This window comes from Giraffa tippelskirchi, chromosome 4, assembly GCF_054371585.1.
Source record: "Giraffa tippelskirchi isolate mGirTip1 chromosome 4, T2T-mGirTip1v1.2.pri, whole genome shotgun sequence".
Classification (NCBI taxonomy): domain Eukaryota; kingdom Metazoa; phylum Chordata; class Mammalia; order Artiodactyla; family Giraffidae; genus Giraffa; species Giraffa tippelskirchi.
Window position 1 is genome coordinate 173,371,206 of NC_137278.1, and position 22,395 is coordinate 173,393,600.

Genomic DNA, 22,395 nt, shown 5'->3' on the forward strand with positions numbered 1-22,395 from the left:
TATGCCAGAGGTAATAGTATGACATTTAAAGATGTGAGACAAAAAAATCTATCAACCAAGAATTCTACATCTAATTTAATACTTCGAGGGCAATACTCCCCAAAGCAATGCAGATTCAACACAACCCCTATCAAAATCCAAACAATCTTGTCTGCAGAAATGGAAATACCAGTTCTTAAACTTCTATGGAATGAATGGCAGGGAATCTTCACTGAAAAACAATCTTGAAAAAAAAAGAACAAAGTTGGAAGGCTCATACTTTTTGTTTTCAAAATATACTACAAAGTTACAGTAATCAAAACTGTGTGTGGTACTGACTTAAGAGGAGACCTAAAGACCAACAGAAAATAACTGAGAGTCCAGAAATAAGCCTATTCATCTACAGTCAATTGATTTTCAACAATAGTGCCAAGACCTAATGTGGGAAAGGATAGTCTCCAACAAACAGTCCTGGATCAACTGGCCAGGCACTTGGAAAGGAATGAAGGTGAACCCCTACTTCATACCAAAGACAAAAATTTACTCAAAATGGATTAAAACCTAAATGTAAGAGCTGAAACTATAAAACACTTAAAAGAAAATACAAAATAATAATAAAATAATAAATTTTCATTACCCTGGATTTGGCAATGTATTATATATGATACTGAAATCACATGCACCAAAAGAAAAAAATAGATAAATTAGACTTTATCAAAATTGAAAACTTTTGTGCATCAAAGGAATGAACATGAAAGTAAAAAGATAACCTACAGAATGGGAGAAAATACATGCAAATCATATACTGATAATGATCTTGTATCCAAAATACATAAAGAACTCTGGCAACTCAACAATAAGAAGACAAATAATCCCAACAAGCACCTAAAAAGATATATATTTCATTAGTCACTAGGGAAATACAAACTGAAACCACAGTGAGATACCACTTCACATTCTCATCAGAATAGCTATAATAAAAAAACACAATAACAAGTTTTGACAAGGATGTAAACAAATTGGAACCCTGGTAGTTTGCTACCTGATGGCTCAGATGGTTAAGACTCCACCTGCAATGCAGGAGACTCAGATTCAATCCCCGGACTGGGAAGATCAACTAGAGAAGGGAATGGCAACCCACTCCAGTATTCTTGCCTGGAGAATTCCATGGACAGAAGAGCCTGGTGGGCTAAGAGTCAGACACAACGAGTGACTAACACACACACACAGACAGTGTAGAAACAGTTTGGTGGCTCCTCAGAAAGTTAAAACAGAATTACCATACGACCTCATTTTATTTGTAGATATATACCAAAAAGAACTAAAAACAGGCATTCAAGTATCTGTACACAAATATTCACAGCAGCACCATTCACAACAACCAAAAGAGAGAAATAATCCAAATATCCATCAATAGATGAATGATAACAAATATGGTAAGTACACACAATAGAAGATTATTCAGCAATTAAAAGGAAGCACTGGTACATGCTACACTAAGTGAAAGAAGCCAAACATAAATGGCCACATATTGTATGATTCTGTTTCTATAAAATTTCCAGAAAAGGTAACTCTATTAAGAAGGAAAAAAAAATTGGTAGTTGCCAGGGACTGGGGCGAAAGAGAATTACAAAATGACTGCTTAATGGATACAGAGTTTTCTTTTGGGGTGATGAAAATATTTTGGACCTAGACAGAGGTGGTGGTTGCACAACACTGCTGCTGCTACTGCTGCTAAGTCACTTCAGTCGTGTCCGACTCTGTGTGACCCCATAGACGGCAGCCCACCAGGCTTCCTCATCCCTGGGATTCTCCAGGCAAGAACACTAGAGTGGGCTGCCATTTCCTTCTCCAATGCACGAAAGTGAAAAGTGAAAATGAAGCCACTCAGTCGTGTCCGATTCTTAGTGACCCCATGGACTGCAGCGTACCTGGCTCCTCTGTCCGTGGGATTGTCCAGGCAAGAGTACTGGAGTGGGTTGCCATTGCCTTCTCCGTGCACAACATTATGAATGTACTAAATGCCACTAGACTGTACACTTTAAAATAGCTAATTTTTATGCTATATACATTTCACCTCAATGATTTAAAAAAAATTTTTTTTAAGTAATAAGCACAGAAATCTGATCTTTTAAGGTCCACACAGAGAAACTAGGGAAAAAGAAAAGGAAAGGGAAAAAGATGAGTTTACTTACGAGTACTTACAATACTGAAGGAATTAAACACTGAAGGAATGAAACTTAGATCAATATTTGGCACCAAATTACTAAACTTAATGAAGCCATCACCTCTAGAAACACAAGACAAATGTAGGCATATCAGGAAGGAGAGAGCAAGATTTCAAAAGCATCTAATAAAATGTAGATAACAGTGCTGCAGAATGCAGGAAGAGGGGATATATATATGTGCACACTTTTATAAAAATAAAGAATTCCAGAAACGATTTAGTGATTTCTAAAAAAAGACAACAGCAAGAGTCTGTAAAGGTGTACAGAACCTGAAACCCTCATGTACCAGAGAGAGGTTTGTAAAATGGTACACTACTGTGGAAAACAGTTCCTAAGGAACTATGGCAGTTGCTTAAAAAGTTAAACAAGAGTTACCATAGTGAAAATGGCTCAGTCGTGTCTGACTCTGCGATTCCATAGCCTATACAGTCCATGGAATTTCCCAGGCCAGAATACTGGAGTGGGTAGCTGTTCCCTTCTCCAGGGGATCTTCCCAATCCAGGTTCAAACCCAGGTCTCCCACATTGCAGGCAGATTCTTTACCAGCTGAGCTGTGAGGGAAGCCCAAGAGTTACCAAATGAACCAGTAATTCTACTTCTACATACAAGTAATCCCAGAACAGCACAAGAGGTTAGAGGCACTAACAGTACAGTAAAATATCTGCATATAACTATACAGTTGGCCTTCTATAGCTGCAGTTCCACATCCACAGATTCAACCATCCACACATTATGTAGTACTGCAGTATTTACTGGAAAAAAAAAAAAATTCAAACACATACTGCTCAAGAGTCAGATATATATATCCAAGAAAACATATCTTCACACAAAAACTTCTAAACAAAAGTTCATGGCAGCATTATTCAATATAGGTAAAAAGTGGAAACAACCCAAATATCCATCAACTAATGAACGGATAAACAAACTGTGGCATATCTAGAAAGGGAATATTATTCAGCCATAAAAAGTAATGAAGTATTAGTATCGATACATGCTACAACATGGATGAACATAAAAACCATTATGCTGAGCAAAAGAAGCCAGACACAAAAGGCCACATATTTTATGATTACATTTATTTATGAAATGTCCAGAAGAGGCAAATCCAGAGAGACAGAAATTAGTGTTCTGGAATTAGATAGTGGTGATGGTTGCATAACCTTGTGAATACAACAAAAACCACTAACTGAGTGGTTGGAATGTATGTGACATGAATTATACCTTAATTTTTTAAATGTTAAACAGTTCATTTGCAGGTTGGTCATTTAAAATCCAAGATTCCTTTTCCTTCTGTATTTGTCTGAATTGCTGAAAGCAGAGTGCTGAAACTACTGAAATAACAGGCAAAGTGAAAAGCACAATACTAGCAGCACTAATGTCACCTCTATTGGGATTCCTCTACTAGCTTGCGGTTTACATGGTTTATGTGGATTACATACCTGGAGGGCTCCCCCTTCCGACTCTCAACTTAAACAATGATTAAATTTCCCAAGTGGAATTACAAATGTCACTGCAATCTTATCTCCTCCTCTACCTGCAAAGTACACCAAGGTTTAAAAGTATCAACCTTCTCTCTTCCCATTTTCTGTTCTTCCCAGACTTGTAAAATCAAAATCTCTGGGGATGGGGTCCAGGAAATTTATTTTCAAAGTAATTCTTATACATTCAAGTTTGAGAAAAAGTTCCCCAAAATGAGATCTGTAGCCATTTAAAGTATAAGTAAAGTGTAAGACAGAGACACTACTACCACTGAGAAGTTTACCACTCGAACTAACTACAGAGCATTTACCACATCTAGAGCCCACTCACTGTACACTACTCCATTAAATGTGAATGTGAGGTGCTGTATATATGCTATACAACATTAAATGGCTTAGATGACAAAGCAGCGGTGTACTTATATGCAAATCAAGAAAACTTTTTTTCCAACATATTGAGGCAAATATGAGGAAAAAAATACACTGCTTCTATTCTTATGTATTTCTTCTGTACCTGAATAATAAAGGATTGAATTTCAGTTATTAAGGGCATGAATGGAGATAACCCCCGTTAAATCAAGTCTAAAAACTGAATATTTCCCTTCCACGTAATTCTAAACATTAACATGCAAATATGGCACACACCTATATAGCATATAACTATCACTATTAGGATGGTTTTTGCTGACATGTTAATAATGACTTTCACAATGGTGAGATCTTTACTTTTCTACCCTGTTCCCTCCCCAATTTTGCTAACAGATTTACCCACTGAAATAAACTCTATTTCATGTAAGGAAAATCCTTCTTGATTTTAAACTATTTATACTGACACACTATAGCTCTGATTCTTTCACTGCTTCATGCTTAAAAACCATTGAGACCCTCTTAAAAGTATATGGAAAGTTTCTGACCTACAGCTAGGAAACACAAATCACTATCAAAGAAGATTTAATTTCTTCTCTATTTTTATTTACAAAAACAGATTGGTTTTGATAATGAAAGCCCAAGTGTTTAAAAGATATTATCCCGTAACTCATTCAAAGTCTTTATGGAGCATCTACTACATACAGAGACTGTACCAAGAGCTAGGAATAGGAACACAGCAGTAAACAAAATAAACTCAAAAAATATATTCTCATAATTTACTATGTTAATGAATCAGAGTATCTAGCCATTACAAACATTAAGTTACAAGTACTGTAATATGTGAAGGCAGAATTGAGCACAAATTGGTATAGGATCTATACCAATCCTATAACCAACCAAGGAAATGTGTTTCTGAAATAATTTTTATTGTTTTAACCATTTAGAAGCCCCTCTTGCCCACCCTAGACAAGATGTTTATGGTTTCCAGGGTTACTAGTGTCTGGAAATACTCTATTTTGAGTTCCCTCTCAAATTATTTATACCCTAGCTGGAACCAAGATTGCCGGGAGAAGTATCAATAACCTCAGACATGCAGATGACACCACCCTTATGGCAGAAAGTGAAGAACTAAAGAGCCTCTTGATGAAAGTGAAAAAGTTGGCTTAAAGCTTAACATTCAGAAAACTAAGATCATGGCATCTGGTCCCATCACTTCATGGGAAATAGATAGGGAAACAGTGGAAACAGTGTCAGACTTTATTTTTGGGGGCTCCAAAATCACTGCTGATGGTGACTGCAGCCATGAAATTAAAACACGCTTACTCCTTGGAAGGAAAGTTATGACCAACCTAGATAGCATATTTAAAAGCAGAGACATTACTTTGCCAACAAAGGTCCCTCTAGTCAAGGCTATGGTTCTTCCAGTAGTCATGTATGGATGTGCAAGTTGGACGGTGAAGAAAGCTGAGCGCCGAAGAATTGATGCTTTTGAACTGTGGTGCTGGAGAAGACTCTTGAGAGTCCCTTGGACTGCAAGAAGATCCAACAAGTCCATCCTAAAGGAGATCAGTCATTGGAAGGACTGATGAACATTGGGTGTTCATTGGAAGGACTGATGTTGAAGCTGAAACTCCAAAACTTTGGCCACCTCATGCAAAGAGTTGACTCATTGGAAAAGACCCTAATGCTGGGAAGGATTGGGGGCAGGAGGAAAAGGGGACAACAGAGGATGAGATGGCTGGATGGCATCACCGACTCGATGGACATGGGTTTGTGTAGACTCCGGAGTTGGTGATGGACAGGGAGGCCTGGCGTGCTGCGATTCATGGGGTCGCAAAGAGCCGGACACGACTGAGAAACTGAACTGAACTGATACTCTATATTAAGTTTCCTCTCAAAATATATATACCCTACACTTTAATTTTTTAGCAAGAAGCAGCGATGAACTTGATCTAAAGTGAGGAAACCGTCCCCTTTCCAACGGAAAACATCATTTTAAAAAGCCTGTGGTTGAGTCTCTTCAACCAAGAAAAGCAGCAGGCAGAGAAAATGAAATGTATATTTCTCTGTCATACTAAACATAACAGTTATTTATTCAACATTTCCACATGTTAAAATGTATTATCTACAAGAGATGCCAACATGAAAAGATCAGAGAACCTTGATGCCCAATTTAGACGGAAGTCAAAAACCACAGCCTACGCAGAAAAACTGACTATCTCTTCCTTATATCCACAAACTCCAAGTACAAGTTGGTCTGGGTTTTTTGTTTTTAACTGCCTCGGTGTTTTCGAAACGGGAATCACACGGCAGGAAAACACTCAGGTGCACACAAGTAGGGGCCTCCTGGGCCCAGACACCGCAGTTCCAAAACTGATTCCGCAGCCCCTGAGCAAGGCAAGGAGGGAAACAAACACCTCGACGCCCTGAAACCAACCTAGAAGGGGCTACCCAGCCCCGCATGCCCCACGCGTCCCCCAGGCGCCCTTGGAAGAAGCGGCCCGCGGGCGAAGCCGCGCCCGGTCCCCGCGGACTCCAGTTCCGCCCGCCCGTCCCTCCCCCACCCCGCCCCCGGGACCCGCGGGACCGCCGCGCCGGCTCCGCCCCTTGCCTCCCCGCCAGGCCCCGGACTACCAGCCAGGGTACAACGCAGCCCCAGGCGCCCAGGCGCGGCAGGGCCCTCCTCCCACAGGCCGCGAAGGCCAGTCGGGGAGCAAGCGCTGCCGCAGCCTCATCCAGGCCTGCGCCCCAGGCTCCGGCCTGGATGGAAGCCGCCCTCCTCTCTCACCTGCGTTCCCACTACCACGATCTGAGGCAGCTGGATGATGTCGGCGCCCACCGTGTTGAAGACGTCCTGCAGTTTGTTAATAACAGGAATTAGCGCCTCCATAACTCGTAACACACGAGACCCCAGCCCGGCCGGCCGCGGCAATGAATGGGGCCGGGGCCCAGAGTCCGCCTCCTTCCTCCTCTCCTCCGCCCTCTCCTCGGGAGCCGGCACCCATTGGACCCCGCCCGCCCGCTACCTGCCCCCTCCCGACGGGCCATGCGCCAAGACGGAGGAGCAGGAAAACAGACGCTGCCGGGAGTTGTAGTTCCGGCGAGGCAGACCGCCGGGGCCTACAGCTTCCGGAAGGCTGCGCAGCGCAGGCGGGTCGCCAGCGTGGAGGGAGGGAGGCTTGGGATTGGGCTACTGTCAGAAGATTAGGGAGCGAGGCCCAGAGAGTCAGAAGGAAGAGATACAGTTATACTTATCCGCGAAGCAAAATAAGTCTGAAAACTTCGGATAGGAGTATGTGTTAAATATAGCGGAGTCTGTTAATTATCCAGGACGTCATTTCCTGAAAAGGACACTGTCAAGTAGGGCTGGTTGGAAAGGCTTAAAGAATAGTAGCCTCAGACACCCCTGCTGCTGCTGCTGCTAAGTCACTTCAGTCGTGTCCGACTCTGTGTGACCCCATAGACGACAGCCCCCAAGCTCCCCCGTCCCTGGGATTCTCCAGGCAAGAATACTGGAGTGGGTTGCCATTTCCTTCTCCAGTGTGAGGTGCTATTCTGCAACAAAAAAAGAAAAAACTAGCTCAGGTTAGAACACGAGGGTTCTCTAGAATGTTAAAATGTATTCAGAAAGAATATGAAAGTGCCAGATTTTCAAGAGAAGGGCTAGGGCTGGGCCCTCATTCTCTATATTCTGTATAAATATGTATTCACTGTGGGCTGATTTCTGGCAAAGTGGAGAGCTGATAACTGCTTTACTAGCTGTTTGCTAAGTATGCGTACTGTTTTATTCCTAAATTTTTTTTCTTTTTTAGACGGACAGTATCTCTCCTCTACTGTGAACCTCCAAAGGTTTCCTCTCTCAAAATAAAAAAAAGGTGACATCTGAGCAAAGAGCCAAAGTAGGGGAGGAAAAAGATCCCTTCCCTACTTGACTTTTTTCCATGGTGTATCTCCATGTAACATGGTACATACTGAACTTGTTGACTATCTCTCTCTTCTAGATTACCAGCTTGTAGAGGCCAGAGATTTTTGACTGTTTAATTCACTGATGCATCCTGGAAAGGGACAAACAAGATAGTCCCAAACTCATTATCCTCTGAGTTTGCAATCTAGCAGAGGATGACACCGTAATAGACAAATGGGTAAAGTGCTATGACTGGGTTTTTTATGGAGTCCTTTTTCTAACCCAAGATAGGAGTGAAAGTTCAAGCAAGACTTCCTAGAAATCACTAGGTATAATCTCCGTGAGGATAAGGACCACCCCCTTGAGAGTAAGGACCACTACTCCACCTCACTGAGTACCATTCACCCGCACAGCCATACATACTGTGTGCTAAGTCATTTCAGTTGTGTCCAGCCCCGTGACCCCATGGAGTGTAGCCCACCAGGCTTCTCTGTCCATGGGATTTTTCCAGCAAGAACACTGTAGTGGGTTGCCATGTCCTCCTCCAGGGGATCTTCCCGACCCAGGGATCGAACCCACATTTCTTATGTCTCCTGCATTGGCTTTACTACTACTACTTCCTTACTACTGGCACCACTTGGGAAGCCCCCCATACACATTGGCTGTGGGGAATATGCTTGATTTGTTCAGCAAGACACATGAGAGATATTCAATAAATACTTCTGAACAAATGAATTAAATTTCATCTAAGCTAAGACCTGAAGGTCCACTAGTGGTGTTTTGGCATCAAGTTTTATGAACATTTCCTTCTGATTCCTTTTTTTTTAAATTTCAGAGTCAAAATGAGACAAACAACTTGAGAATTCCAAAAACAGAAAGCAGACCAAAGATAGCATTTATTTTCTACCAAAGATAGTATTATATAACAGTCGGATGTTACCCACTTTGTTTCTCAACACTCTGTTGATGGAGCTTTTGGTCTCTTCTTTATCTCTGCACAGTCTATATTTTGTCTGAGAAGAAAAGACAGACGAAAGGAGAAGGTAGGCTCATAGTGAAGCTCCATGGGCATAACCAGTAACTGCTTCATAGGGGCAAGGTGCTCTGGGCAACAACTATGCAACTGCTTTTCCTTTATTTGTGGCCTCAAAGGACATAGTCTTTTTTATTTGTTAATGGCAAAATTTAAAGAGCAGGCATATATATATATATATATATGTATATAATATAGTTATATATAATATAATATAATATGGGGTACTATTTTAATATATCCATCGGGTCGTGAAGAGTCAGACACGACTGAGCGACTGAACTGAACTGAACTGAACGGGGACATTGTCTGCAAATGGTAAAGTCAGTCAGGTGGCTCAGAAGCTAACAATTGAATCTGCTAACAGTGAAATACTGACAGACCATTAGAGGGCAGCATGACAACACAATTAAGAATTAAGAGTAGTAGGGTCTTATTTCTTCACCCTAGATTGTTTCTTCCCTTTGCTCCACACCCATATACCAGTGGAACTTATCACCTCCTTTAATCCTCCCACCTTCAAAACATGTGGCATATTTTATTAACTATTTGAGATAATAGGCTGATTTTACCTCACAACAATGCCAACAACAAAATGTTACATATTTGGCATCCTTGTTCTTAAACACCTACCCTATCTCTGGGAATTTCTCATTAGCCTCTTTATATCTGCACTTCAGGTTCCCAAAATGTTGTTTGGCATTCGTAGAAACTCCTCAAACCTCCTTTCTCCTCTGTTTTTCAGGACTCTTTTTCACCTTTCCTGCTGCTGCCGCTGCTAAGTCACTTCAGTCGTGTCCGACTCTGTGTGACCCCATAGATGGCAGCCCGCCAGGCTCCTCCGTCCCTGGGATTCTCCAGGCAAGGATACTGGAGTGGGTTGCCATTTCCTTCTCCAATGCATGCATGCATGCTGTCGCTTTAATCGTGTCTGACTCTATGTGACCTTATTTATGGACAGCAGCCCACCAGGCTCCTCTATCCACAGGATCCTTTAGGCAAGAATACTGGAGTGGGTTGCCATTTCCTTCTCCATTCATCTTTCCTACACCAACTCAAAGCCCACACTTTACAGTGAAGAAAATTTAGCTTTTCGGCCCTTGGTTAGCTGCCTTTGCATATCCAAGGGCTCGCTGGTACACGTGGTAAACAAAAGGGACAAAAGCCAGGATTTCTTCTGTCACCAGCCCAGTTTGGGAGAGACTTGGAACATCTCTCCTTTCTAATTCCCAACCAGTCCATCTAACCAGTAATGGGCAGCATGAGTCAATTTGAGTTTTAAGAACTAGTTTTCTGGGACTTCCTGGATTTGGTTAAAAAACCACCTTCCAATGCAGGGGACATGGGTTTGATCCCTAGTCAGGGAACGAAGATTCCACATGCCGCAGGGCAACTAAGCCCGTGCACCACAATTACTGAGCCTGCGTGCCGCAACTAAGACCTGACGCAGCCAATACATAAATATTTTTTTAAAAAAGGACCAATTTTCTAGAAATGCTGTATAACTGGAATGGATGATAAAACTTATACATCAGTGACACAGCAAAATTAGTGAATAACATACTGTATCATAAAGTTCTAAGTATATTATGTATAATATGTATAAAGTTTTATCCATCAATTGACTTTTTGTTTCTTTTTGATGGTTTTTATTTATTCTCGTTCCTCTTCAGTTACTGAATATTTGACTAAATGGATAAATAGATAGATGTCTGTATGAATGAATGAATATATGTTTTGCATATTAAATATACTTTATTTGGGCTAGTTAAGAATTAGAACTTGTTGTTTTAGACTTAGTACAGCATGAGGGAAGAAGTTCTGAATTAATCATTCTATATAAGAATGATATGACCTTACTCCCAATCCCAATCTATGAAATAGGAATAATAACATAACTACTAAAGATGTGACCTACTACCAAAATGAAAGTAAGTTTTAAAGCAGCATTAGCAGTACTAGGAAGCTAACACAAAGGTAGAAAATGATATACCTCAAAATCTCGACAGCAGTCTTTAATGTGTGCCACTATTCACACCACTGGCAAAACCAAAAGCAAACAAACCAAAATTAAAATAGAGAATTAATATAAATAATTAAGTCAATGCTATATTAAAAACTAAAGCTACAGAGGTGAATAAAATACATTCTGCAAAATTGCGCAAATCTCTCTTCTCATTCTCTCCTCTGAGGAAGAAAATCAGCAAGTAACTAGAATTAATATGGAAGTCAGCACATAGGAGAGGGATCTAGCCTGGGCTTCCTAACGGATTAATAGCAGTTGACCTGACAAAGATGAAGGGAAACAACTTCCAAACCAGACAGAGGGAACAACTTGTGCAAAAGAAAAAGGAAAGGACATGAGGCATTCTGGATGGTTTAAACAGCTTAGTGTGGCTTAGTACAAGGCGAGGCCTGTGAGGGAATAGTGAGTGGCAAGGTTAATAGCAGGTCAGACCAAGGTGAGGAGAGTGAGGAGTGAGAAATGTCTCCTGAAGGTAATGAAGAAAATCAGAAGGGTGACCAAAGAGAGACAGGATGTTACGAATTTTACAAAGATCACCTCCATCCCACTGAATTGGGATGGGGGAAGGGAGAACAGGAAACGTGATAGGGAGTATTATGGTAATCAAGTCAGAGATGATGGTAGTATATCCTGGGGTGGTAATGATGGAGTGTGTGTGTATGTGTGTGTGTTTGTGTGTGTTAGTCACTCATTTGTGTCCAACTCATTGTGACCCCCATGGACCGTAACCTGCCAGGCCGCTCTGTTCTGGAGTTCTCCAGGCAAGAATGATTGAGACACCTGGACAAATTTAGAATAGATGCACTTGTTCAGAGACTATAAAGAAGAAAAATGACCAAGGGCAAAATGGGTAATAGGAATATTTAAGAGGAAATCGAAGAAGGATGTTAAAGAAATAAACCATAAAATGGTGACCAAAAAGATAAAAGGAAAACAACAGCTTGTTCAAAATGTATTTCAACCTCTTTCTTGTGGGCCTTTTCTCTTTTTGCTTCAGAAACTAAAAAGCTAAAAGCTGCGTATCCAAATATATTTGCAACAAAGCACTCCAGATATTTTTGTTCCCCAAAACAGGCTTAAAGGCTTAAATTCTGAACTAAACTGTGAGAGGATGGAGGAGGTATGCAATGCATCCATTTTGCTTGTGCAGATCATGGACGTGAGACACAGTCCTGGAGTTGATGATTCTGATGATGTTTTCCTGATTCTCAGATAGTGGCTGAGGTGAAGAGATCCTGAAAGCCAGCTCCTGATTGTAGTAAACATACCAGTAATCCTAGGAGTTGCAGTGATTCTGGGAGTATTGTCTAGCCTAGAGCCTGTTTTTTCAGTCATCCCAACAGAGGAAATATTAAGCATCTAATTCCATGTATTAAATCCCTTTCTCCTTAAATTTGATAGAGGATTGTATTTGTTTTCTAGGGCTATTGTGGCAAAGTACCACAAACCGTTTTCTTTAAAACACAGAAGTTTATTGCCTCATAGTTCTACAAGCTAAAAATTCAAAGTGAAGACCTCAGCAGGATTGGTTTCCTTTAAGGACTGTGAAGGAGAATCTGTTCCATGCCTCTCCCCTAACTTTTAGTGACCACAAACATTTCTTTGTTTGTGACAGCATAACTCCAATCCCTGCCTCCTTCTTCACATGACAGTCTGCTCCCTGCATATGTTCACATCAACTCGCTTCTGTGTGTGTCTGTCTCTGGGTCCAAATGTCCCCCTTTTATAAAAGCACTAGCCTTATTGAATTAGAGCTCACTCAAATGACCTCATTTTACTAGAGACAGAAGGATTTTTTTTAGTTTGGTGTTTTTTTGGTTTTTTTTTATGTAAACCATTAAAAGTATTGAGTTTGTTACACTATTGTTTCTGTGTTTTGTTTTGTTTTTTTGGCCCCAAGGCATGTGGGATCTTAGCTCTCCCACCAGGGATCCAACGTGAATCTCCCTGCATTGGAAGGCAAAGATTTAACCACTGGACAACCAGAGAAGTCCCAGGAGAAAGATTTTTACTTCAAGTAATTTTTTAACTTGATTACTTCTGTAAATACACTATTTCCATATAAAATCATATTCTGAGGTCCTGGTGGAATATATTTCAATCCATAACAAGGAGTATGACAGGAACATTTGGTATTCTTTCTATATTCAAATGGTTCTCTGAGGAGGACTTGCAAATAGCTAAGAAGAGAAGCTAAAGGCAAAGGAAAAAAGGAAAGATATACCCATCTGAATGCAGAGCTCCAAAGAATAGCAAGGAGAGATAAGAAGGCCTTCCTAAGTGAACAATGCAAGAAATAGAGGAAAACAATAGAATGGGAAAGACTAGAGATCCCTTCAAGAAAATTAGAGGAAACATTTCATGCAAAGATGGGCACAATAAAGGACAGAAATGGTATGGACCTAAGACAAGCAGAAGATATTAAGAAGAGGTGGAAAGAATACACAGAAGAACTATACAAAAACGATTTTAATGACCTAGCTAACCACGATGGTGTGATCACTCACCTAGAGCCAGACACCTTGGAGTGTGAAGTCAAGTGGGCCGTAGGAAGCATCATTATGAACAAAGCTAGTGGAGGTGATAGAATTCCAGCTGAGTTATTTCAAATCCTAAAAGATGATGCTGTGAAAGTGCTGCCCTCAATATGCCAGCAAATTTGGAAAACTCAGCAGTGGCCACAGGACTGGAAAAGGTCAGTTTTCATCCCAATCCTAAAGAAAGGCAATGCCAAAGAATGCTCAAACTACTGTGCAACTACACTCATCTCACATGCTAGTAAAGTAATGCTCAAAATTCCCCAAGCCAGGCTTCAACAGTACGTGAACTGTGAACTTCCAGATGTTCAAGCTGGATTTAGAAAAGGCAGAGGAACCAGAGATCAAATTGCCAACATCTGTTGGATCATCGAAAAAGCAAGAGAGTTCCAGAAAAACATCTACTTCTGTTTTATTGACTACGCCAAAGCCTTTGACTGTGTGGATCACAACAAACTGTGGAAAATTATTCAAGAGATGGGAATACCAGACCACTTGACTTGCCTCTGAGAAATCTGTATGCAGGTCAGGAAGCAACAGTTAGAACTGGACATAGAACAACAGATTGGTTCCAAATTGGGAAAGGAGTACATCAGGGCTGTATATTGTAACCCTGCTTATTTAACTTATATGCAGAGTACATCATGAGAAATGCTGGGCTGGATGAAACACAAGCTAGGATCAAGACTGCCAGGAGAAACATCAATAACCTCATATATGCAGATAACACTATACTTATGGCAGAAAGCAAAGAGGAACTAAAGAGTCTAAAGATAAAGATGAGAGGAGAGTGAAAAAGCTGGCTTAAAACTCAACATTCAAAAAACGAAGATCATGGCATCCAGTCCCATTACTTCATGGAAAATAGATGGGGAAACAATGGAAACAAGGACAGACTTTATTTCCTTGGGCTCCAAAATCTCTGCAGATGGTGACTGCAGCCATGAAATTAAAAGATGCTTGCTCCTTGGAAGGAAAGCTATGACAAACCTATACAGTGTATTAAAAAGCAGAGACATTACTTTGCTGACAAAGGTCCATCTAGTCAAGGCTATGGTTTTTCCAGTGGTCATGTATGGATGTGCGTGTTTCAGTATAAAGAAGGCTGAGCACTGAAGAATTGATGCTTTTGAACTGTGGTGTTGGAGAAGACTCTTGAGAGTCCCTTGGACTGCATGGAGATCAAACCAGTTAATCCTAAAGAAAATCAACCCTGAATATTCATTGCAAAGACTGATGCTGAAGCTGAAGCTGCAATTCTTTGGCCGCGTGATGCAAAGAGCCGACTCGTTAGAAAAGACCCTGATGCTGGGAAGGATTGAAGGCAGGAGGAGAAGGGGACGACAGAGGACAAGATGGTTGGATGGCATCACTAACTCAATGGACGTGAGTTTGAGCAAGCTCCGGGAGATGGTGAAGGACAGGGAAGCCTGGCGTGCTGCAGTCCATGGGGCTACAAAGAGTTGGACACGGCAGAGCAACTGAACAATAGCAACAATGCTCATGTAGCGGCACTTCCTTGGTGGTCCAGTAATTAATAATCCACCTTTCAATGCAGGGAACATGGGTTTGATCCCTGGTCAGGGAACTAAGATCCAAATGAAACAAGGTAGCTAAGCTCACACATGCTGCAGCTACTGAGCATTCTAGAGCCCATGTGATGCAAATAGAGAGCCCACACACCACAACAAAAGACCCAGCATGACAGAATGAATAAATCCTGTGTGTTGCAACTAAGACACACCACAGCCAAATAAATATTTTCAAATAAAAATAAATAAATAAATATTCATGTAGTTCTCATATTTCCCAGCTTCCTTTGCAGCTTTGTTGGGGTCATGTGACTAGTTCTATGAGCAGAGTTAGTGTGTTATTCTCCTGAGCTGGGTTAGTGAAAAGCCTTGTTTGACACTCTGGCTTGCTTTCCATGCTTTGGCAAATTCTGAGACCATATGCTGAAAGAGTAATGTAGCAAGATGGTCCACCCTGTCAGCCTGGGTCCCTGCCTGTCTACATAGAATAGAGTTCCCTGCCAAAGCCTATTAGACATGCAACATGAATAAGAAATAAATCTTTGTGGTGTAGAAACACTATGATTTAGAGGCCAGTTGCAGCAGTTGGTGTTAATTATCTTCATTAATACAGTCTAACCCTGACGGTGTTGGAGAAGACTCTTGAGAGTCCCTTGGACTGAAAGGATATCCAACCAGTCCATCCTAAAGGAAATCAACCCTGAATATTCACTGGAAGGACTGATGTTGAAGCTGAAACTCCAATACTTTGGCCACCTGATACGAAGAACTGATTCATTTGTAAAGACCCTGATGCTGGGAAAGATTGAAGGCCGGAGGAGAAGGGGACAACAGAAGATGAGATGGTTGAATGTCATCACTGACTCAAGGGACATGAGTTTGAGTAAGCTCTAGAAGTTGACGATGGATAGGGAAGCCTGGTGTACTGCAGTCCATGGGGCCGCAAAGCGTCAGACATGACTGAGCAACTGAACTGAACTGAACTGAACCCTAATGGACATATTATTGAAAAAGTTCCTGTGATGGAAATTCAGCTTCTGTCCTGAAGTAGGCCTTTTAAAGCATCTGCTTTAAAAAAAAAAAAAAAGTGTCTCTCCTAACAAAGACTATCCAATAATAACAGTATAAAAATTTCTACATATCTGTATTAGTCTCCTTAAGTTGCTATAACAAGATACTATGGATATTTATTTTCTCAGAGTTCTGGAGGCAAAAATTCCATAATCAAGGTGCCAGCAAGTTTGGTTTCTGGTAAGATCACTCTTTTTACCTTGCAGATAGCTGCTGCCTCCTCCTCCTCCTTCTTCATCTTTTAAAGTGTTGATCTTATTTTAAAAAATATGGAACATTTCATGAATTTGTGTGTCATCCTCATGCAGGGGCTATGCTCATCATTTCTATACAGTTCCAATTTTAATATGTACTGCCAAAGTGAGCACAGTAGCTGCCTTCTCGATATGTTCTCACATAGCCTTTCCTCTGTACACACATGGAAAGAGGGAGCTCTCTGGTGTCCCTGTTATAAGGGCCCCACAAGTATGGACATTATTGGACCCAGTATCTAATTACAGTCACACTGGGTGTTAAGGTTTCAACATATGAATTTAGAGGAGACACAGTTCAGTCCATAACAATATTACTAAATGAATGATATAAAAAATAAAAAATCTCACTGCATATCATACTCTCCAGATGAGAATCACTGTTAATAGTTTCTTTCTGTTCATACTTTCCACTGTCCAGACACAAACATGCAATATAAATTAGATTGTTGTTGTTGTTGAGTCACCTAGTCATGTCCAACTCTTTGTGACCACATGGAGTGTAGCCTGCCAGGCTTCCCTGTCCATGGGATTCTCCAGGCAAAAATACTGGGGTGGATTACTATGCCCTCTGCCAGGGGATTTTCACAACCCAGGGATCAAACCCACATTTCTTATGTCTTCTGAATTGGCAGGCAGGTGTTTTTACCCTAGTGCCACCTGAGCAGCAGTTCATACTACACATATGGTTCATTCACTCAGTTGTGTCTGAATCTTTGTGACCCCATGGACTACAGCACGCCATCTTCCCGTTCCTTCACCAATCCCCAGAGCTTGCTTAAACTCATGTCCACTGAATCAGTGATGCCATCCAACCATCTCATCCTCTTTTATCCCCTTCTCATTTTACCTTCAATCTTTCTCAGCATCAAGGTCTTTTCTAATGAGTTGGCCCTTCGCATCAGGTGGCCAAAGTATTGAAGCTTCATCTTCAGTATCAGTCTTTCCAATGCATATTCAGGGTTGATTTCTTTAGGATTAACTGGTTTGATCTCCGTGCAGTCCAGGGGACTCTCAAGAGTCTTCTCCAACACCACAGTCCAAAAGCATCAATTCTTCGGTACTCAGCCTTCTTTATGGTGAAACCCTCACATCCATACATGACTACTGGAAAAACCATAGCTTTGACTAGATGTTCCTTTGTTGGCAAAGTAATGTCTCTGCTTTTTAATACACTGTCTAGGTTTGTCATAGCTTTCCTTCCAAGGAGCAAGCATCTTTTAATTTCATAGCTGCAGTCACCATCTGCAGAGATTTTGGAGCCCAAGAAAATAGTCTGTCCTTGTTTCCATTGTTTCCCCATCTATTTTCCATGAAGTAATGGGACTGGATGCCATGATCTTCGTTTTTTGAATGTTGAGTTTTAAGCCAGTTTTTTCACTCTCCTCTTTCATCTTTATCTTTAGACTTTTTAGTTCCTCTTTGCTTTCAAGAGGTGTGAAACTGTGGTGTCATCTGCATATCTGAGGTTATTGATATTTGTCCCAGCAATCTTGATCCCAGCTTGTGCTTCATCCAGCCCAGCATTTCTCATGATGTACTCTGCATATAAGTTAAATAAGCAGGGTTACAATATACAGCCTTGATGTACTCCTTTCCCAATTTGGAACCAGTCTGTTGTTCTATGTCCAGTTCTAACTGTTGCTTCCTGACCTGCATACAGATTTCTCAGAGGCAAGTCAAGTGGTCTGGTATTCCCATCTCTTGAAGAATTTTCCACAGTTTGTTGTGATCCACACAGTCAAAGGCTTTGGCGTAGTCAATAAAGCAGAATGGCACCCCACTCCAGTACTCTTGCCTGGGAAACCCCATGGACGGAGGAACCTGGTAGGCTGCAGCCCATGGGGTCGAGAAGAGTTGGACGCGACTGAGCGACTTCACTTTCACTTTTCACTTTTCACTTTCATGCACTGGAGGAGGAAATGGCAACCCACTCCAGTATTCTTGCCTGGAGAATCCCAGGGACGGAGGAGCCTGGTGGGCTGCCATCTATGGGGTTGCACAGAGTCTGACACGACTGACGCGACTTAGCAGCAGCAGTAGCAGCAGATGTATTTCTGGAACTCTCTTGCTTTTTCGATGATCCAATGGATGTTGGCAATTTGATCTCTGGTTCCTCTGCCTTTTCTAAATCCAGCTTGAACATCTGGAAGTTCACGGTTCACGTACTGTTGAAGCCTGGCTTGGGGAATTTTGAGCATTACTTTACTAGCATGTGAGATGAGTGCAGTTGCGCGGTAGTTTGAGCATTCTTTGGCATTGCCTTTCTTTGGGATTGGGATGAAAACTGACCTTTTCCAGTCCTGTGGCCACTGCTGAGTTTTCCAAATTTGCTGGCATATTGAGGGCAGCACTTTCACAGCATCATCTTTTAGGATTTGAAATAACTCAGCTGGAATTCTATCACCTCCACTAGCTTTGTTCATAATGATGCTTCCTACGGCCCACTTGACTTCACACTCCAAGGTATCTTGCTCTAGGTGAGTGATCACATGATCATGGTTAGCTAGGTCATTAAAATCATTTTTGTATAGTTCTTCTGTGTATTCTTTCCACCTCTTCTTAATATCTTCTGCTTGTCTTAGGTCCATACTGTTTCTGTCCTTTATTGTGCCCATCTTTGCATGAAATATTTCCTTGGTATCTCTAATTTTCTTGAAGAGATCTCTAGTCTTTCCCATTCTATTGTTTTCCTCTATGTCTTTGCATTGTTCACTTAGGAAGGCCTTCTTATCTCTCCTTGCTATTCTTTGGAACTCTGCATTCGGATGGGTATATCTCTCGTTTTCTCCTTTTTCTTTAGCTTCTCTTCTTTTCTCAGCTATTTGTAAGAACTCCCCAGACAACCATATAGTTCTACACATAAAATTCTAGTTTTTCAGTTATAGTAAATAAAGTTCCATTTATTACAGTTTTTCTTCATTTATTGCTATGTCTTCCATACCAGGACATAAAAATCTCAAAATATGCCTCCCAATGGCTTCACAGTAATTTCTTATAAGGATTATGATAATTTATTTAACAGTTTTTCTCTTGGTAGTTGATAAATCACTTGGAATTTCTTAATTTTTTATTATGGACAATGCTGCAGAAAACATCCTTATACATGTGTATATTCATAGTTTTGTTAATATTTCAGTGAAGTAGATTCCTAGAAGTGAAATTGCTAAGTCAAAGGTAATACATGTTTAAATATGAATAGATATTGTATGCTAGTTTATATTCTAATGAATTTATATAGGAGTACCCATTTCCTTATGCCCACCTTTGAGTAGTATCAATAATTTTACTTTTGCTAATATAATAAGGTTAAAAAGCAAATATTTTTATTTGTATTTCATTATAAGTAAATTTTTGCATATTTGTCCTTATTTCTTTTTTGTGAGTTACATATTCACATTCTCTGCCCATTTTCCATTGCACTATTATTTTAGAATAGTTATTTTTAAGAGTCATTTATATTTATGATGGCAAATAAACTTTATTATATGTGTTTCAGATATTTTCTCTCAATATCCACTTTGTCTTTTAATTTTGTTAATGGTATTCTTAACTCTATGGAAGTGAAGTTACAGGGTCAAATCTGGCCCATTTTCAGGTAGACGGTACAGAATATGTGTGTTGGGGGTTAGGTATTAGACTCTAGGCATGACAGGTGGGCAGGGCAAAAATAGCCACTATTTCTCAGTGCCCAAGTGCAACACTTGGAATGCCTTATCTGACAATCAGCCAAACTTATTTGCCTGACTAAAATTTTGAATCTTGAAGAGGAGATTTTATATGCTTATCAGCACTAATGCTGAGCCCACCAGCTACCTTATTGATTCTCACAGGATCCAATGATGCTCAGGGACTGTGGCTGAGAGACTGGAACCTTCGGGATGAATAAAAAGGGAGAGCAGACTGGTCTACAGCACCAAATTGAGGAAGCATTTGAGTAACATTTGAAAAAATGGAAGTGACTATGTGTATTCATACACACAATACATTAAACTTGCATATGATATCAAATATAGGCTTTCAAAAAGGCAAGGAGATTCATGGGAACAATGAATAATAAAAATGTCAACAATAAGAATCTTACAACACTACAACCTAAGGGAACATTAGCAATTTTCATGATTTTAAATTTTAGTCCACTTCAGTATAAGTAATAGGATGAGCTCATGTTTGCAGCTCTAGTTACTTGCAGAGACAGGATTAGAACTCAGTTCTCTTGACCCTCAATTTGACAAAACCTCCTTGATTTAGGAGTTCCTTGTATCTCTGGATAAACAACAACCAAAAACCCATACACTTAAAATGCGACTTTTAGCAGAATTAAAATACGATAAATTAGTAATCAGGTTTTAAAATTATTTTATGTCTCTGTCTAAGACACACTGCACTCTTTGGTAGAAGGTGAATCCTAGCTCCGAAACCAACTCAAAGCCCTAGGAAGCAGCATCCCTGAGTTTTGACCACAGACTCTGCCTTAATCTAGACAATCAGTTCCCAGGATCAGCAACTCAGAGCTACCCAAGACACACCTCTGGCCTATGTACCTTGTCTGTAGGTTTTCTAAAAGCCACTTCCAACCCTCAATCACACCCACCCACCTTGCCAACTGTGTGTCAGAGATCACACCTCACTGTCTAGATCCCTTTATGAAACATTAGCCTGTTGGCAATCTTTGGGTTACTTCTATGACACCCAAACTAGTGTATGTTCTTAAGCTAGGAGGTTCTCTGAGGCTGTGTTTAGATTGCTTCATCTGAAAGAAAGGGTAGAAAGTGAAGTTGCTCAGTCGTGTCCAACTCTTGGCAATTCCATGGACTGTAGCCTACCAGGCTCCTCTGTCCATGGGATTTTCCATGCAAGAGTACTGAAGTGGGTTGTCATTTTAATGAAAAGCAGAAGTTGCCTGATGTCTGTTCAATCTTTTGCCCATGAGCTAACTGCTATTAAGAGTTTCTTGTGTGGGAAGGAAAGAGCGGGACGAATTGAGAAAGTAGCATTGACGTACATATACTACCATGCATAAAATAGATACCCAGTGGGAAGCCGTTGTATAACACAGGGAGCTCAGCTTGGTGCTCTGTGATGGTCTAGAGGGATGGGAGGGTGGAAGGGAGATGGAAAAGGGAGGGGATATGTGTATGTATATATGTGTGTGTGTGTGTGTGTATACTTATAGTTGACTCATGTTGGTGTACAGCAGAAACTAACACAACATTGTAAAGCAATTATCCTCCAATTAATTTTTTTTAAACTTTAAACATTTTATTTTGTATTTTTGTATTGGGGTATAGCTGATTAACAATGTTGTGGTTGGTAGTTTCAGGTGAAGAACGAAGGAACTCAGCCATACATATACTTGTGTCCATTCTCCCCCAAAACCCCCTCCCATCCAAGCTGGCACATAACATTGAACAGAGTTCTATGTGCTATATAATAGGTCATTGTTGATTATCCATTTTAAATATAGTAGTGTATACATGACCTTCCCAAAGTCCCTAACTATCCCTTCCTTCCCCCAGTTAAAATTTTTTGAATTTATTTAATTGGAAGATAAATACTTTACAATATTGTGATGGTTTTTGCCATATATCAACATGAATCAGCCAAGGGTATATATGTGTCCCTCCATCCTGAACCCCTCCCACCTCCTTCTCTACCCTATCCCTATGGATTGTCCCAGAGCACTGGCTTCGGGTGCCTTGCTTCATGATCAGATTTGCACTGGTCACCTATTTTACACATAGTAATATACATGTTTCAATGCTACTCTCTCAAATCATCCCACCCTTGCCTTCTCCCACTGAGTCCAAAAGTCTATTCTTTATGTCTTTGTCTCCTTTGCTGCCCTGCATGTAGGATCGTCGTTATTGTCTTTCTAAATTCCATATATATGTGTTAATATACAGTATTTGTCTTTCTCTTTCTGACTTACTTCAGTCTATTATAATAGGCTACAGTTTCATCCACCTCATTAGAAACTGACTCAA

The 22,395-nt window shown here is 40.6% G+C and overlaps 2 protein-coding genes and 1 non-coding gene across 16 annotated transcripts in view; all 3 read right to left on the reverse strand.

Moving 5' to 3' along the window:
- DNM1L (dynamin 1 like) overlaps nt 1-7,092 on the reverse strand; it is a 59,689-nt gene extending 52,597 nt beyond the window's left edge. For 11 of the 12 annotated variants that reach the window (XR_014082412.1, XM_081591612.1, XM_081591610.1 and 8 more), the window contains exon 1: nt 6,843-7,067. Coding sequence is in view for 10 of the 12 variants with exons in the window: in XM_081591610.1 (XP_081447736.1) it covers nt 6,843-6,944 (102 nt within the window). In the remaining 2 variants the exon portion in view is untranslated. Of the gene's footprint in view, nt 1-6,842 lie in introns of all 12 variants that reach the window. The other variant, XM_081591600.1, reaches the window with a different exon arrangement.
- Nucleotides 7,093-8,817: 1,725 nt separating this feature from the next.
- Nucleotides 8,818-22,395, reverse strand: part of FGD4 (FYVE, RhoGEF and PH domain containing 4) — a 277,869-nt gene continuing 264,291 nt past the window's right edge. For all 3 annotated transcript variants that reach the window (XM_081591590.1, XM_081591596.1, XM_081591595.1), the window contains one exon: nt 8,818-8,971. In XM_081591590.1, coding sequence (XP_081447716.1) covers nt 8,855-8,971 — 117 coding nt within the window. In that variant the 3' untranslated portion in view covers nt 8,818-8,854. The remainder of the gene's footprint in view (nt 8,972-22,395) is intronic.
- On the reverse strand, nt 16,421-16,528 carry LOC145504028 (U6 spliceosomal RNA). Its single transcript, XR_014052020.1, has one exon. It is a non-coding gene; the product is annotated as a U6 spliceosomal RNA (small nuclear RNA).